Source organism: Pangasianodon hypophthalmus, chromosome 8, assembly GCF_027358585.1.
Source record: "Pangasianodon hypophthalmus isolate fPanHyp1 chromosome 8, fPanHyp1.pri, whole genome shotgun sequence".
In the NCBI taxonomy this organism is placed as follows: Eukaryota; Metazoa; Chordata; class Actinopteri; order Siluriformes; family Pangasiidae; genus Pangasianodon; species Pangasianodon hypophthalmus.
Window position 1 is genome coordinate 2,763,713 of NC_069717.1, and position 19,064 is coordinate 2,782,776.

Sequence of the window (19,064 nt, forward strand, 5' to 3'; positions counted from 1 at the left end):
CGTCCACGAAACCAGTTCTCACTTACGCTATAGCTACGATAAACAGCCGTTACTTTAGCGGCTCTTTCTTTCTCTCTCTCTGTTTCTCTCTCTCTCTCTCTCTCTCTCTCTCTCTCTCTCTCTTTCTCTCTCTCTCGCTCGTAAACGAGACAAAAATCAACCCAGAAACCACAACGTGCAGCTACACTTCTGCCTCTCTGCTCTACTTCTGACTGTTACAAAGCACTGACACTGGAGACTCCTTCCTTAAACATCCATAGGAAAGTCATCAGGACAGACAACAATAACGAGACGTGTTTTTGTCTTATTAACGTAAAGAAACTGAAGAAAAGAGGCTGGTAAAGGAACAGCTGTTTATACAACGAAGTGAGAACAGGAATTGACTTGTTTCGTGGGCATGCCACAACACTAAATGTAACTATAAACTGATAAAAAAAACTATGATATGTCATTTATTAATAGGTTTTTAAAAAAAAGGAAGCTTAATTGTTGGTATAAGAGGAATAAAACACGTAAGAGCGTGCTGTTTTCAGAAAACAGTCAACTTCAGGGTGCAAAGAGTGACTCTGCAGTGACTCACCACGAGTCTGTCGTTGATTATTTTCCTATAACTGCACAACACAGAGTGTTTAATTCTTTACATATAGTTTATCTTTCAGTAACAAGCATATCAACTGCTTTTTAAACTCGAAACTCACATTCTGGTAGCGTAAGACGTAATGATGTGTGTGTATTTTATCACCAGTACACCTTATTCAACTCATCTGCTCATGATGAAGCCCTTAAAGGAAGGAAAGTACACTCTGGTACATTCAGTACATTCTGGTTTAATCATATTTTTCTGAAGAAATCTTCTCATTTCTCTGGCTGTTATTTTGATTCCAGATAATATTTAGCATTTAATAGTAGTGGTTAGATTTCAGTTAAAGCTGATCATATAAGTCTATGATTAGTGACTGTACCGTGGATGTTGTTTTACTAAATTTTGATCTACATTGTCATTTTTTCAGACGCTCTTATCCAAAACCTGCACATGGCTGAAGCACCAGTTACAGTAGAAAGTATTTAAACTGTGTAAGGAGTCAAACTTTGCGCTTGTGAGCGTGCTCAGATCTTAGAGAAGTGCATGCCAGTCGCTCTGAAGAGAAACTCAGAGGTTGGTGTGTTCTGTGGTATGTAGATGATGTGGCTCAGAGCTCTTTGTCATGTGGAATGCATTTGGTGCAACAGGAAGCCAGTGGAGTGAAATCAGTAGTGGTGTAACTCGTCTCTGGCTTTCACAAGAAAGTCTCTAAAACGTTTCAACACTAAATGTCACCAAAATCACCTGCTGTCACAGGAAGAGTCCTTCTCACAGACATCGCAAACGACTAATCACGTTTAGTCTTACTGTAAAATTCTGATCACTTTTAAAGACAGGTGTTAGGTTTAGATGTTGTGTAAGGAATAAAACAGCCGTAGAAAAATAATCAACCATGGGCTGGTGTGATAAAGCAGAGTTACTATTACTAATTCACTTCCGGATTAGCTGATGAAGTCTTGCCTCGGCTGAGGGTGAGTTTATTCATTTCACTGGGTGGCAAAGAGAGCAAGTTCACACCTTTTCATCTTATCGTCGCTCTTTTGCTCGATTTTTCATCTTGGTCCAACTTCTTTTACTGCTGCTGGGTAACAGAGTTACTGTGACCACTCGGAATTAATTATATTATTATAACAGCGTGTCCTGATGTGTTTTATTCCTCTTAGACCACAGCAATTCACAACAATTAAGGTTCTTTATTAATTAAAGAACGACCTGTCATACTTTTTGTTCCTTTATACTTACATTTAATGTTGTGGAAGGAAACAAGTTAGTTCCTGTTCTCACTCACATTGTAAATGAGAACACCAACCCTTTTTTTTTTCCTTTCTTGAAGTTTTTCCTTTCTTGAGCAACAAAAAAAAAAAACACAGCTTGTCATGTTACAGATAATCCACAAAGTATAAAGTAGACTCCTCTGTCCTGGAGATATCAGGAAACTTAGTTACAGCTTTACCTCTGACTCTTGCAAAATGCTGACACTGGAGACTCCTTCCATAAATATCAAATAAACATCTCCTAACAAAAGATGTCACCACATCAACGATTACGTGTTTTACTTTGTTAAAAAACATGTTTTACAATTTGGATTATTAGTAGCCTTAGGTGATGTGCTGCGTCTGTCTTACAAGTCCCTGTGTATGAGCTGTTACTATAGAAACGATAACATATTAGAACGAGCGCATTAATACAAACCAATCGTTTGTGTTACAGCCGGAACTACTGTCCCAGTCGTGCTGTTACGCACCTTCTGACCAATCAGATTCGAGCATTCAGCCACGCTGTGGTATAAAACGATGTATCAGTTCCCATGATATCTCAGAAAGGTGACATAATTTATGGATGTTATGTCATCATATCTCCCAGTCCTACGCTCACAAACATTTACTAGGATGATGGCGCTACTGTGCTCTGCTACAGTAAAGTGATTTGTCAACGTAGTCTCAGTTGTAAGCCAAAAAAATAATAATAAATCACCGTTCCTATTTCATCAAGAATCGTGCAGCCCTAAGTTATTGGAAAATGTTTACGACATCCTGTCTTTTACAGTTTTTAGAGTTTTGACTGAAGCAAGCCGATTCGAACTTTGGTTCATGTCAGTAAACAGGGAAGTTAAAAAAGCAGATGGTTTGGTAGAATGCCTGTAGGGTGTAGGGGTGTGTGTGTGTGTGTGTGCTTGCGTGTTATTCCTCCTTCAAACAAAAAAAATTTGCTGTGCAAACATGGTGTAAGTCGGCTTCCGTGAACCTGTTATCTAATAAAGAGTGACCTATTGTTTAAATTTTGCAGTTGAAGAAGGTGTGGTCAGTGGGAGGTTTCCATCCTGGTACATGAACTCTGTGTCCTCCTTCTGCAGAGCCTCAGTGGAAAAATGTTACAAAAGTGTTAGGAACTGAAGTCAAGTTTCAGGTTTCTGTTTTTTTTCCCCCCCAGACCGTGTCGTTTTAAAGCTTTCTCAGTGTATAGTAAGGTAAGAGCGGCAGAAATGCGTAATACGTTTTTTAATTAGGAGAAATGTTGATTTTGCGTCACTTGCTTGATTTGTAACTCTGTGCTTCATGTGCTGCTGAACTCATTCAGTGATTATTATAGTAAAGATATTATATATTTTCTCCCTTTTAAACACAAAGGGTTTAGAGAAACAGGGTGTCAGACAGGTTTGTGCGTGTGTTCAGTACATTGCAAGCGTATTACATCATGTTACTTAGAGACATTTTTACAATATGTAGCGTGATATTTTGTTTTTTTGAGGTTTTGCTTTGTTGTGTGAATGAAAGAAAATGCGTCAGGCGTTTTTCTCTTTCTTTTTTCATACATGAAACTCACAGGACAAAAGAGAGATCAGACATTCGTATAATTGCGTCCAGTTAAACTGAATTAAACCGCATTAAACATCTTAAACTACAATTTTACACCAGAAACGACTCGTCTTATCCACTCCTGGCGCTTTTCACTCGTTTTACACTCTCGTGTGGACAATTCATCCCTCTGTTTTAATTCACTGGTTTAGTAAATATAACATAAAAATATGTGTACTGACTTTAATAATAATCAGTCAGTCCCACTGCGCTCATGCCAAGTCTGTCAATCCAGTAAGATTGTTAAAATATCAAGGTGGTTGTTGTTAAACACGTTCTTGCCACTGACAGCAGCAACATTTAATTGCAGTGGAAAATGATACCTGAAAAAAAAACAAAAATGCTTTCCCCTCTTCTAGCGTTTCACCCTAATCGACTTTTACAAATATCCGAATCACACCTTAAAAGAACACAGTACGGTTCCTTAGTCTTGGTATTTTTCAATTTAAATTTAGCCGTTATTTTCTTCTTTGTATTCGCTGGTTCAATTTCATGTCTGTGAAATTTGTTTTATTATTTTCTTTTCCTTACCCCTCTTTCTTTGCATTTAGATTTTCTTTTTTCTTTTACTTTAATCTGTCTGTGTATTTAATTCTGTATTCTCTCTTCACCCCTGAGGGAAATCTTTTAATTTTATATTACTACTTGCATGATATGAACATTCAACCAACACTTGTATCAAAAGTGCTATAATAATAATAATAATAATAATAATAATAATACAAACCCAAGACTGCCCATACCCTGGAGCTTCAAGGTCTAATTTACTTTTTACTCTCTTCATTTAGTTTTAAGCAAACAGACCAAACCTAGCTAAAGAAACAGAACTTTCCAGGTTTTATATTAAACTTGATGACAATGTTGTCAGAAAATACTGAAGATTTCTGTGCTGCACTGTTAGTTGTTTTCAGCCGATCTGTTAAATCCCAACCTACATGCAGCCTGTACATATATATATATATATATTTTTTTACCTCAGCACATTTTATTTGAAATGAAAGATTGAATATAAACTGACTATAAGCTGATGTTTGCTGTGAGATCAAAGATTACTTTGTAGTTACTGAGTGCCTTGAGATTACTAAATTATTCCTGCTCTTACTTGTACCACTCACACCTTTCCTCTTTTCCCATGCGTCTCAGCTCGCCCCTGAGGGATCGCTAGGCCATGACGTCGGTACGGCTGAAGTACCTCTCTCTGGGTGTGCTGGTGTTCCAGACGACCTCTCTGGTGCTGACCATGCGATACTCGCGCACTCTGCAGGCTGATGGGCCACGTTACCTCGCTTCCTCCGCCGTGGTGCTGGCTGAGCTGCTCAAGATCCTCACCTGCGTCTGCCTCGTCTGCAAAGAGCACAGTAAGTTCACACCTCAGCTTCCTCTGCAGCCAGAGTGCTCATTCTGTCCTTCTGAAATGAGATAAATTATATGAGAGACACTTAAACTACATAACCATTCTGTATAATATCATTAAGAGTTGGTTTTGATAAAATGTAATTCAGTATTGTGCAAATGGTTCAAATTTAATTGAAAATAATTCTAGCTTTGAGTATTGCAAAGCCACACAAATACAGAGGCCACGCCTCCTTCACTAGAAATACTAGATACAGAGGCCACACCTCCTTCACTAGGACTAACAGAGGCCACACCTCCTTCACTAGGACTAACAGAGGTCACACCTCCTTCACTAGGACTAACGGAGGCCACGCCTCCTTCACTAGAACTAACAGAGGCCACGCCCCCTTCACTAGGACTAACAGAGGCCACACCTCCTTCACTAGGACTAACGGAGGCCACGCCTCCTTCACTAGGACTAATGGAGGCCACGCCTCCTTCACTAGAACTAACAGAGGCCACGCCTCCTTCACTAGAAACACCAGATACAGAGGCCATGCCCCCTTCACTAGGACTAACAGAGGCCACGCCCCCTTCACTAGGACTAACAGAGGCCACGCCCCCTTCACTAGGACTAACAGAGGCCACGCCTCCTTCACTAGAACTAACAGAGGCCATGCCTCCTTCACTACAAATACCAGATACAGAGGCCACGCCCCCTTCACTAGGACTAACAGAGGCCACGCCCCCTTCACTAGGACTAACAGAGGCCACGCCTCCTTCACCAGAACTAACAGAGGCCACGCCTCCTTCACTAGGACTACCAGATACAGAGGCCACGCCTCCTTCATTAAGACTAACAGAGGCCACGCCCCCTTCACTAGGACTAACAGAGGCCACGCCTCCTTCACTAGGACTAACAGAGGCCACGCCTCCTTCACCAGAACTAACAGAGGCCACGCGTCCTTCAATAGGACTACCAGATACAGAGGCCACGCCTCCTTCATTAAGACTAACAGTGCTGGTTGTACTACCTACACTGGGAATGACTGTTACAGAGGCCACGCCTCCTTCTCTGGGACTAACAAAGAGGCCACACCTCCTTCACTAAAGCCACCAGATACAGAGGCCACACCTCCTTCTCTGCGACTGACAGATACAGAGGTTCCACCTACTTTAATATGACGGACAGATACAGAGGCCACACCTTGAATGGGACTGACAGGTACAGAAGCCACGCCTTATTCATTATGTCTGACCAATACAGAGGCCACGCCTCCTTCACTGGGATTTCTAAATTTTGTTTCTCTTGTAAAGGTTAATCTAACGTATATAAGAAACTCATAGCCACCTGTTTAGCATCCGTATTAACCGTATTTACTAAACCATACTGTAATTTCCATTTTGTAGTTATGACTGAAATATCCAGTACGTTTATAAAATCCCACAATGCACTGCCATAGTTCCCCAGATAATCTTTGTGTTTTTTTAGGCTATAGTTTACAATTCCTGTCATCACTTTGTTTAGACAGAGGCGTGAACTCGCTCAGTATCTTTATTACCGTTTTGTGAAGAGATACTTGAGCTGTTGTAAGGATGTGTTGTAATAAAGTGCGGTAATAATCTTGTTATTGCCGTGTTATCTGTCTCTTTCCTGAGGTCAGTGAGAGATGAATTCCTGCTGCTTCATGAGCTTCATGTGTAATATTTATCTGATTGTCGGTTTTGTGATGTATCGTCTCTGTCCTTGGTGTGTGGCGGTGATCAGGTTACAGTGTCCGTGCTCTGAGCACCGTCCTCAGGCAGGAGATCCTCCATAAGCCAGTGGAGACGCTGAAGCTGGCCATTCCCTCAGGAATCTACACGCTGCAGAACAACCTGCTGTACGTGGCACTTTCCAACCTCGACGCTGCTACATACCAGGTAGTGGAAGGAGAAGACAGTCATGCATTCATCTGTACATCTGAACATCCATCCATCCATCCATCTGTATATACAGTATAAACATGTATTCATTCATACATTCATGTAAACATTTCATTCAACCATTCACCCATCCATCCATCTATGCTTTTGGTATTCCTTCCACCCATCCATCCATCCATGTATCTATACATTTCTCATTTCATTCATCCATTCACCCATCCATGTACACATCATGCATTCCATCCATCCATCCATCCATCCACCCTTATTAATATTTATTTATTTGTTTGTTTGTTTGTTTGTTTATATTTCTCATGTCAATCACCCATCCATCTATTTGTACTTTTTGCATTTCATACATCCTTCCTTCCATCCATCCATTCACTCATCCATCTATCTATACATCTCACATGTCATCCATCCATCCATCCATCCATCTGTATATACAGTATAAACATGTATTCATTCATACATTCATGTAAACATCTCACATTTCATTCAACCATTCACCCATCCATCCATCTATGCTTCTGGTATTCCATCCATCCATCCATCCATCCATCCATGTTTATACATTTCTCATTTCATCCATCCATTCATCCATCCATGTATCTATACATTTCTCACTTCATTCATCCATTCACCCATCCATGTATACATCATGTCAGCCATCCATCCATCCATCCATCCATCTGTATATACAGTATAAACATGTATTCATTCATACATTCATGTAAACATCTCACATTTCATTCAACCATTCACCCATCCATCCATCTATGCTTCTGGTATTCCATCCATCCATCCATCCATCCATTCATCCATCCATCCATGTTTATACATTTCTCATTTCATCCATCCATTCATCCATCCATGTATCTATACATTTCTCACTTCATTCATCCATTCACCCATCCATGTACACATCATGCATTTCATCCATCCATCCATCCATCCATCCATCCATCTATCCATCCATCCACCCACCCACCCTTATTAATATTTATTTATTTGTTTGTTTGTTTGTTTATATTTCTCATGTCAATCACCAATCCATCTATTTGTACTTTTTGCATTTCATCCATCCATCTATCCATCCATCCATCCACCCATCTACCCATCTATCTATACATTTCTCATAAATGGTATTCTCATTCATCCATTCACCCATCTGTCTAGCTGTACATTTGTCATGTTGTCCATCCATCCATCCATCCATCCATCCATCCACCCACCTATCTAGCTATACATTTTTCATTTGAATCATTCATTCACCCATCCATCTATCTATACATCTCCTATTTCATTCATCCATAAATGTATACATCATTTCACCCATACATCAGTATAAACATACAATTATTCATTTATACATCTATGTAAACATCTCACATTTCATTCATCCATTCATTTATACATCCACCCATCTACCCATACATTTCTCATTTTTTATTCATTCATTCATCCATCCAACCATCCATCCATAAATGTATCCATCTATCCATCCATTTGTCTTCACATCTATACATGTCTGTTGTAGATCTCTCTTTCATCTATTCAATCATTTATCCATCTATCCACCTATCTATCTGCATGTCTCTCATTTTATTCATCCATTCATCCATCCACCCATCTACCTATTCATTCATTCATTCATTCATTCATTCATTTATCCATCTATTCACACATCTATTTATACCCCTTTTTGATTTTCTTTTCATTCATCCATTATCTATCCATGTATCCATCCATCCAACCAACCATCAATGTATCAATCCACCCATCTCTCTATACATCCTTCATCTATCCATTTATCCATCTAGTCCATCTGTTCATCCATGCATACATATGTATGAATTCACAAAAACATATCAATTCACAAAAACATATCAATATGTATTCATCCATCCATCCATCCATTCATCCATCTAGCTATTTATCTGTCTATCCATCTAGCTATCTGTCCATATGTAGATAAATACATACATACAAAATCTATTCGCTCATCTATTCATGTAACCACCCATGCATATATACCTGTATCCATCCATCCATCCATCTATCCTTCCATTCATCCATCATTGCATACATTCGTGTATTCATCTATACATATACTGTATGTATATAATTTTCATTCATTCCTCTGTATATTACATGTGTATCCTTTATCCATCCATTCATAAATACTTCAAATCATCTATGCATTCGTCCATCTATCCATCCACACATACCACCTTCTGTCTATCCATCCATCCATCCACCTGTCTGTTTATCTTCCATGTCATCCATCTTCTCATGCATACACCCTTTGATTTATCCATCTCTCCATCTGCCATTTCACCCATCAATCCATACGTGTGAGTAGTCACTCATTCATTCATCAATTTATTTATCCATCAATCCATCCATCAACACACAAATCCGGTTCATCATTGATCTGTTCCATTGATACTTATATTTTGAGTTAGGGATGAGTCAGAGTTTTTAAATAGTCATAAAATAACAGTACTAAGGCGTATGATGTTTTCTCGCAGTAATATTAGCTCAGTATGTGGGTGTTTTCTCCTTGAGAACCAGCTGCGCTCTCAATTTCACCCTCTGTGTGACAGCATCTTAATTATCTGCAAAGAAACATGTAATTAAAGCGTAGAGGAGGAGCTGTTAACACAATATTTGATGTATGGCACTTCTCCAGGGCTGCTATTAAAATGTTATGTGTAAAAGGCCACATTGTGTAAACAGTCGTTGCAGCTATTGCCTTATTATTGTCATTAAAATTACAATTATTACTGTTATTACTGTACACGTTTCATCAACGTGTCATTATCATTAACAGTAATACTGCACAGGAGGCGGGGCTTGTAAAATTAATTTTGAACAAACCTTTAAAAAATGTCTTTTACTAGTAATTTTACACAAAATTCAATTTGTACATATTTCTGTCAAATAACGATCATTATATATATATTATTATATATTAATTCTAATAATTCATAAATTATTGCAATACCACTGTTGATCTTCTGTTTTTTTTAGCAAATAAATAGGTGTAATGGATACAAATAACAAGTGACTAAGTGAGGAATAAAACATCACTGTGTCATGCTGTTATAGGAAAATAATCAATGAAGAGGTGGTGTGATGAAACAGAGTTACTGTTATCACCCCAAAAAGTTTATTAATTTCCCATAGCAGCACACCCTGAAGTGTTTTATTCCTCTTATAGCAGGAGCACAGCCAGTTCCTTTGCTAATGATTTATTACAGAGTGACTTTTTGCCCATTTATAGTTACATTTAATGTTGTGCATTAAAGTCCTCGAAACAAGTTTCTGTTCTTGCTACTGTCTTTTTTTATTTCCACTGGTCATTGCTCACCTCTGCAACCCCCCCCCCCCCCCCCCCCCCCCCCCGCTCCCTCTTTTTTTAGGTGACCTACCAGCTGAAGATCCTCACCACTGCGCTGTTTTCTGTCTCCATGTTGGGTCGCAGGCTTGGTCTCTATCAATGGCTCTCGCTCATCATTTTGATGACTGGAGTAGCTCTTGTGCAGGTGAACGCACAAAAATCAGCCTCCACTGTCAGTCTGATTGTATAGTAGTTCTGACTGTATAGTAATGACTAAATTGTATAGTAATGCTGACTTTGTGTGTTTATCAAAGGGTTTATTTTTCCACCTGCAAAGTCACATTAACGAAGTCTTTCCATTCAAGTCCAGGTCTAATATAAGGCAGATAGATAGCCTGATCTGTTTTTGTATATTCCAATTATTTTCCCCTATTGTACAGACATACATGGTCTAATAGTGGATTAATAAAAAGTAATTTGTGTAATTTAGTTATTTAACTAAAATTATTGACAATGACAACTCTTAGTTTGTGTATCTTAATAGTATAATTAGCCAAAATATGGCTCTCAACTTTACTAACAGAAAGAGAGAACTTGTAAAATGATGCCTTCATTGTTTGTAAGATGTTAGCAGATTAATAGTTTCAATTACTAATAGTTTAATAGTTGATCGTGTGTTTAATAGTGTTTTTGTGTGTTGTGCAGTGGCCCACGGACTCTTCCTCCGAGAAGCAGCAGCCCACAACGGGGTCTCCGTTCGTGGGTTTGGTGGCCGTGTTGGTGGCCTGCTGCTCCAGCGGCTTTGCTGGTGTTTATTTTGAGAAGATCCTCAAAGAGACCAAGCAGAGTGTGTGGGTCAGAAACATCCAGCTCGGTCAGTATGCGCGCGCGCGCGTATGTGTGTATGTATGTGTGTGTGTGTGTGTGTGTGTGTGTGTGTGTGTGTGTGTGTGTGTGTGTGTGTGTGTGTGTGTGTGAGAGAGAGAGAGAGAGAGAGAGAGAGAGAGAGAGAGAGAGAGAGAGAGATTCTGTGGTGGTATTAGATTTTAACACCCTAATAATAACACCCTTATTATTAATACTACTGATAATAATAGCAATGGTGTGGTTGTTAAATATAATTAATTATTTGATGAAGACCAACAAGGGCAAGCTTAAAAAAAAAAACAAAAAAAAAACGCTGGTGTTAAATAAATGGGTTCGTAACTTGCGATCACTAAGAAATAGTGATGGGAATCCTGAATCTTTTCCAGTGAGTCAGATTGTTTAGTAAGTAAGAGTAAGAGTCGACTCCCAAAAGGATTTGTTCAGTAAAAAAAAAAAAAAAATCATGGGATTGTTCTTGACATCTGGACATTCATCCAAAATCCATTCCAAAATTCATCTGTGTTGCAGTTGCAGTCATACTGTGTTGTTGTGTTTACAATAAATATCTTAATAAAATTGAACTGCAGAATTGCAAACATGATGAGATAAATAAAAAAAAGCCCTCTGTTTTTATACAACAGTATGTATTTCTCCACTGTGTTTGTGCTTCTCCAAATGAACACTGCTCCCAGAAGAGACGTAATGACCGTGTGTGTTTGTCAGGAAGAATGTCGCCTTGTCAGGCTTATTTTTATCACGGCGTGTGCTAATGGAGTGTTAACGGCTCTGTCTGTGTTTCTTCTGCTTAATCTGAGCGCGAGATTCACTTATTCTGCTTCAGTGCAGCAGACTGACATCACTGTGCTCTCCCAGTTACCTGCTTTATACTTCCTCATGAATCCTTCATGCAATCTTGCACCTTATATACACCTTCATGCACCTTCATACACCTTCATGCATCCTATATACACCTTCATACACTTTCATACACCCTATATACACCTTCATACACCTTCATGCACCCTACGTACACCTTCATGTACCCTGTATACACCTTTATACAACCTTCATGCACCCTATATACACCTTCATACACCTTCATGCACCCTACGTACACCTTCATACACCCTATATACACCTTCATACACCTTCATGCACCCTACGTACACCTTCATACACCCTATATACACCTTCATACACCTTCATGCACCCTACATACACCTTCATGTACCCTGTATACACCTTTATACAACCTTCATGCACCCTATATACACCTTCATGCACCCTACGTACACCTTCATACACCCTATATACACCTTCATACACCCTATATACACCTTCATACACCTTCATGCACCCTACGTACACCTTCATACACCCTATATACACCTTCATACACCTTCATGCACCCTACATACACCTTCATGTACCCTGTATACACCTTTATACAACCTTCATGCACCCTATATACACCTTCATACACCTTCATACACCCTATATACACCTTCATACACCCTATATACACCTTCATACACCTTCATGCATCCTATATACACCTTCATACACCTTCATACACCCTATATACACCTTCATACACCCTATATACACCTTCATGCACCCTATATACACCTTTATACAACCTTCATGCACCCTATATACACCTTTATACAACCTTCATGCATCCTATATACACCTTTATACAACCTTCATACACCCTATATACACCTTTATACAACCTTCATGCATCCTATATACACCTTTATACAACCTTCATACACCCTATATGCACCTTCATGCACCCTATAGTAGTACCATTTGTACATGATTAGCTTGATAAAATATATAGGCTGTGTGTATAGCATATATATTTGTTGTTGTGTGTGTGGTTTTTTTTTTTTTTTTTTTTTTTTTTAAAGTTAATGTGAAACTGAAACTGTATTACATTCTTCACTCTTCTTGTATAGTATGACATTTTGAATGAAACTGGCTCAGTGTCCAGACATTAATATTAATTAAAAGTACATTTTCTCCACGTTTTCATCGCAAGACATTTAGGGGTGTCAAAAGTAATTTTTCTGACATTAGACTAAGTGGGGTGGTGGGTTGCTCATTATGACCATGAACATGAACTAAGGCGGTATAAAAAGGTCATTCTTGATTTCAGGTTATCTTTAATGGTGGTCATGGTAACTACTTGAGTTACCCGAGTTGGTGTCATGGTTATGAAGTAACCCCGCTCCTGTGAAGCTGACATTAGCACTTCCTCAGGCTCACTGTGCCAGAGCTGAAATAATTTTACCTGGCTTTTGTGTCTTTTTTTTTTCGTTTTCTTCTTCTTTTTTGTAAATAACTTCAACATCCTTTGTTTTAGTGTTCAGGGAGAGTGTTAGTAATTAATACACACTTTGCATTTTCTGTGGTGGGTCTTGTAAAGCGTGATGAGTTACAATTTATGCCACAGATTACAATTTCTGTTTATTAATGAATGACATGTTATACTTTTTATCCATTTATAGTTACGTTGATTGTTGTGGAGCATCCGTGAAAGACGTTAGTTCCTGTTTTCACTTACATTATAGCAGCTACAAACAGTCGTTCCTTCACCAGCCTCTCTTTTTACTCTCTTAAAGTAAATAAATATATAAAAAAGGCACTTACTGAGAAACCACGCAGTGTGAACTCGTCTGACTAAACATGCCGGAAAACTCAGTTACTGTTTTATGTTAAAACGCTGACTGACGTCTTCTTTCTTAAATGCCAGACAAGCATTTCCTTTCCAGAAAGCTTCCCCAGAGAAATAATTTGTTTTTTGCTGTTGAAAAACAACTTTTTTAATCTATTTATTATTAGATTATGTGCAGCATCCGACATACAAGTCCCTGTGAATGAGCTGTTACTATAGAAACGATAACGTATAAGAACGAACGTGTTAATATAAACCTGTGCTGGACTCATGACTGTGTGTGTGTCTGTGTGTGTGTGTGTCTCTGTGTGTGTGTGTGTGTGTGTCTGTGTGTGTGTGTGTGTGTGTGTTCTTTGTGCTAAAGGTCTGTTTGGTCTGGTTTTTGGCCTGTTTGGAATGTTACTGTATGACGGAGAGAGAGTGAAGGAGCATGGAATGCTCCAGGGCTACAACTCCGTCACCTGGACTGTGGTTTCATTACAGGTGAGATTTATGCCACACACACACACACACACACACACTCACACACACACACACATCATCATGACATTTATCATGTTACATATTATCAGCATATATCTGTTTACACGTTTCACTTGTGTATTGTCTTGAAACTTGTCACCATGTGATCTCACTAAACACTTAAAATTTAGCACTGTTTGTTTTTATTCTTCTACACTTGTACACTGTAATTATTTATAATCCCAAGGCTTTTTTTTAACCTCGACTTGTTCATTAGGGATTTAAATCTATATTTAAATCTACATTTGTATTTCTATGGTGCTGCTTTGTTTTGGGTGTCGAATCAACAAATCTACAGCTTTCAGTCCTGTGTTGTATAATAGTAAAGCTGATTGAATTTTATTGTAGTGATATCTGTTTGTGGTTTTTCCCTCCGCAGGCGTTGGGAGGTCTGGTCATAGCCGCTGTTATTAAATACGCAGATAATATTCTGAAAGGTTTCGCCACGTCCCTGTCCATCATCCTGTCTACGCTCATTTCCTACTTCTGGCTGCAGGACTTTGAGCCGACGAGGTACAGATTTGTGTTCAGCTGTAATCGAGCGTCCTGTTAAAGAAGGAATAACCTCGGGGTCAGGAAACCTGTGGCTTACCAATATTAGGTTATAAATCAAATAAAAGCTAAAAAAAAAAAGACTTGACATGACTAGTGGAGGGGAAGAAACACGCAGTGTAGTTCTTCGCAGTATGTTTTAGAGAGTATTGATGGATTACTTATAATTAGCAATGATTTTTAACAATAGGAAAGATACGTTTCCGAGATCACCAATCTGGCAACAAACTGTAATCTATTTCAAATGAAGTGTTTTGTTTAATAAATCAATCGATTTTAAACATGTAGATGCAGTGATATTCTAAAAATGTTTCGGCCCAAAATCTAGATTTAACAGTATCAAAAATTATACAAATAAGGAAAAAATGATACAAGTAAAATTTAGATTTAAAAATATCATTAAAATGTGTATCTAAAATCTAGATGTAATAATGTCATTACGGTTTGTATGACCAAAATCTAGATTTAATGTTTTCTTTAAAATTTTTACCACCAAATTCTAGATTTAACCATATTAAAATGTATACTTCTAAAATCTAGATTTAATAACATTATTCAAAATAAAATCAAAATTTAACTATCAAAGTTTTTATGACCAAAATGTAAATTTAATGATATCATTAATGTTTATAAAACCAAAATCATTAGATGTGATGGAGACTAATATGGAGACTAATAAATCTTTCCTTAATTATCATATTTCCTTAATTAGCGTGTCAAATTATCATATCAGAAAGATGGCAAAATTGTTGGACAACATAAGCTACATTGTGGTACAGTTTAACAAAAAATATAGCAAATGTTTTTGTTTTTGTTTTTAGCGCTGAGTAAGTTGCATTTGTGAGAAAATAAGGGTCTGTGATCTTCTTAATCATAAAATATATTTTGTCAGTAAATGTAAAGCAGCACTTATTTCTTTTTAGCTCTCAGTGCATTTTCCTCTGCGAAATTTTCACTGTGTTGCTGTTAAGTTCAGCTGACATTTAAGCTGTCGACTTGGAACAGGATTTACACGGGTTGGTTTTTAAACATGAACCATGACAGTCACCTGCGTTTATATAAATTTGTTTAACTGAAGACAGCTCATCGGATCAGAGATGAGGGCTAGAGAGATTAGCTCAGAAAGGGGAGAGTTTTCAGATTTATTTAGCCTCTCGGATGTATCTCATCTGTTCAGAGTTCATGACACTAGTCAAAAGTGGTAACGTGAAGCTGCACTACTAAACAAAATGTATCCACTTTTGGATAAGACAATAAATTGCCTTGTTTATTAGCCTAATCTTTTTATGGTTAAGCACTGAAAGGTAACTTTTGTCATTTATTTACTTATCTGACATTTTTCAGGCAACAAATTTTATGTAACTGGACAAAAGACAAAAATCTTAGCTGAATAAGTCTTCCAAATTAAAATAAATTAATATACATAAAAAAAAAAAAACCCTCTAACCCTAGCCATGTGGTTACGTGTCTGCTAATGTGTATTTATTCGGGTGTAATGATTGGACACAATTTGGAATGGATACATTGGTTTTAAAGGCACCTTTGAAATGAATCGAGGCAACAATCATAAATTCATGATTATTGATTATAACGGATAATAAATGGAGTGTTATTGAAAAAGGACAGACAGCTGGTGTGTAAAAAAATAGTTTATATTTTTCAACTAAATAATTTAACAGGCTAACAAGGTGATTTGTCTGTAAACTGATGTCTAAAGTAGGTCCTTCTCTACGTCATCATCATTGTGAATTTACGGTAGGTTCGCCACAGATTCCCGAAAAAGTTGGTCACATACTCGTATCGTATATCGTAACAGGTTCAGTAAGAATCAGAATTATATTGTATCATGTCAGAAGCCTGAGGTTTAACTGATAATCGATACCTGTCTGTTGTTCTGCTGTGTCATGTGATTTCCCCTGTGCAGCATCTTCTTCCTGGGAGCCGTGTTGGTCATAGTTGCGACGTTTTTGTACGGCTACGAAAGCAAACCTGCGTCCAACCCGAGCCGAGCATGATGGGAAGCCGGGGACACCAGAGAGCTGATGGAGGTCCAGGATGGAGCTGAAGAGATGGACAGAAGCGCAAGAATGAACTGAGGAGAAGGAGGAGGAGGAGGAGGACGAAGGAGGAAGGAAGGTTGATGGAGATGTCCCTTGTTTCGAAGTGACTTGTTAATTGAGCGAGAGTGTGCACTCATCTGAGAGATCAGAGGCGGAGAGCCGTGGGGAGCCAAGCAGGCCTATACCATCAGCGTACATGAAGAGGAAACCTCGGAAAATGATAAAACTAATGTTATATACGCCATAACTCAAGTACTTGAGGAAAGCACTGGAGTGCCATTCGGTTCAGTGTGTGTGTGAGATGATCCAAGCAATCTGTGATGAGATGATAATATAAGATTGTGTGTGTGCGTGTGTGTGTGTTTGTGTTTTTTTAAAGCCATGTCATGCATCTAACTGCAGGAATTCTTTCCCAAGTACAGCCAGGTGGATTGGCTTTTCACCCATGAACAAACCCCAGACACTGAAAATGCAATGATTATTATAATCTATTCAAACTTGAAGAGAAATTAATATTAAATAATTTTAGTAAGTATGGACTGTGTGTGTATGTGTGTGTGTTTTAATGGGAACAAAATAATTCATTTCTAGTCATGTGACTAAAGAAAATCCAAAAAAATCCACCAATGATAAAAGTGCAGAATGGAGCTAGAAGCATTTAAAGTCAAACTACATCCAATTTTTCAAGACATGCTGGATGTCTGAAGTTTGCTAACAAATAATGGAAGCTTATTACCACTAGTGTAGCATCTGAATCTTCCCACAGTGGTGTCTCCTTAACTGGCATTGCTGCATATAAGAAATATATTGAATGAGTTGTGTAGAATTAAGGTTTTAAACTTGATACATTTCATACTGCAGCTTTCAGTGGCAAATTTTGATCAACGCCGTCCCTCATAGATGATCATTTAAAACATCTTGCACCACAATCCTCAATTCTGATTGGTCAGAAGGTGTTGATTAATCTTGTATAACAGCAGGGACTTGTACAGTGGACACACTACATAATCTATAAGTGTAATAATGACTGGATTAAAAAGTGTGCTGAGGACGTTTTCTGTCAAGAGATGTTTATTTAGCATTTATGGAAGGAGTCTCCAGTGTCAGCGCTTTGTAACAGTCAGAGGTAAAGCTGTGACTTTAAGTTTTCTGACATCTTCAGGAAAAGAAGAGTTTATGCTTTGTGGTTTTTCGGTAACATGACAAGCTGCGTTTTTTTTTTTTTTTTTGATTTATAAACTTCAAGAGAGAGAAAAGAGGCTGGTGAGGGAATGACTGTTTATAGCTGCTATAACAGGAACTAACTTGTTTCATGAACTTTTCACAATGATATATGAATTAAAAATATGAAAATGTGTCCTTCTGTATAAAATAAAAAATTGTAATCGTTGCCAGAACACTCCAGAACATTTTACTGTAAAATAATCAAGTTTGTGTTGGTAACAGTAGCTCCGTCTCATCACATCACTGCGTCACTGATTACTTTCCTATAACAGCGAGTGTTTAATGCCTTATGTATTTAATTTGATCATAGTTCATTACTCCAACTTTTTCAAGGACAACATCAACCAAAGCCAAACCAAAGTTTTCGGCAACAAGACCACAGAAGCCGGGTTTTCATTTCCCTCATTTTTATTTCATATAAACACTCACTCCTGAAGATGTTCACCCCAAAGTGCTTCAAGAGTGCAGAGAAAATGATAACACTGTTTACGGTGATGTTGTAAACAGTCAATACAAAACAAAATGAGCAAGGCTCACAGATTTCAGCCCTGTAATGGATTTTTCCGATGTGTGTGTGGGGGCACGAGTGAGTTTTCTCTTTTCTTTCCTTCTACACCGCAACCCCATCATACTTTGTTTAGGTTGTACTTGTTTGTTAAATGTGTATTAGGTAGCATTTCTTCAGTGCTCTTCTCTGATATCCCTCTTACATTTCATTCATTAACATTAATGTTTTTTAAAAGCTCTATAGGTCACCTGCTGTTGCTGTATTCCCACTCTAGTGAGGCATTGTGTACTGTTTTACAATTTTTTAAGCATTTTTAAAAACTGTGCGTGTGTGCAAAGTTGCTTGAAAGATTAAATAAACCTTTGTTTTCAGATACTGTTTGTCTAAAGCGACCTCCGCCACGTTCCAGCTCAGGAGCACCTTCATCTGCTCAAATCCCTGCGTGATCTTCAGGACTGACATCTGCTGGTTTGTTTTTGTAAGTCGATAAGGACTTGTCTGAGCTTGGATTAGATCCACTTAAACCTTTACATCTTCATCAGCTTAGTTTTATGCATTGCGTTACGGGTCGCATCTAGATGAGGTGTGTGTGCATGTTTGCAG

The 19,064-nt window shown here is 38.2% G+C and overlaps 1 protein-coding gene across 2 annotated transcripts in view; it reads left to right on the forward strand.

Annotated features, from left to right (window-relative positions):
- slc35a3a (solute carrier family 35 member A3a) overlaps positions 1–17,264 on the forward strand; it is an 18,211-nt gene extending 947 nt beyond the window's left edge. The window contains exons 1-8 of one of the 2 annotated variants that reach the window (XM_026928256.3): positions 2,783–3,050; positions 4,582–4,796; positions 6,542–6,696; positions 10,128–10,250; positions 10,751–10,919; positions 13,960–14,078; positions 14,497–14,630; positions 16,594–17,264. In XM_026928256.3, the coding sequence (XP_026784057.1) occupies positions 4,607–4,796; positions 6,542–6,696; positions 10,128–10,250; positions 10,751–10,919; positions 13,960–14,078; positions 14,497–14,630; positions 16,594–16,684 (981 nt within the window). In that variant the 5' untranslated portion in view covers positions 2,783–3,050; positions 4,582–4,606 and the 3' untranslated portion in view covers positions 16,685–17,264. Of the gene's footprint in view, positions 1–2,782; positions 3,051–4,581; positions 4,797–6,541; positions 6,697–10,127; positions 10,251–10,750; positions 10,920–13,959; positions 14,079–14,496; positions 14,631–16,593 lie in introns of those variants that run through there. The other variant, XM_026928255.3, reaches the window with a different exon arrangement.
- The last annotated feature ends 1,800 nt before the right edge of the window (positions 17,265–19,064 follow it).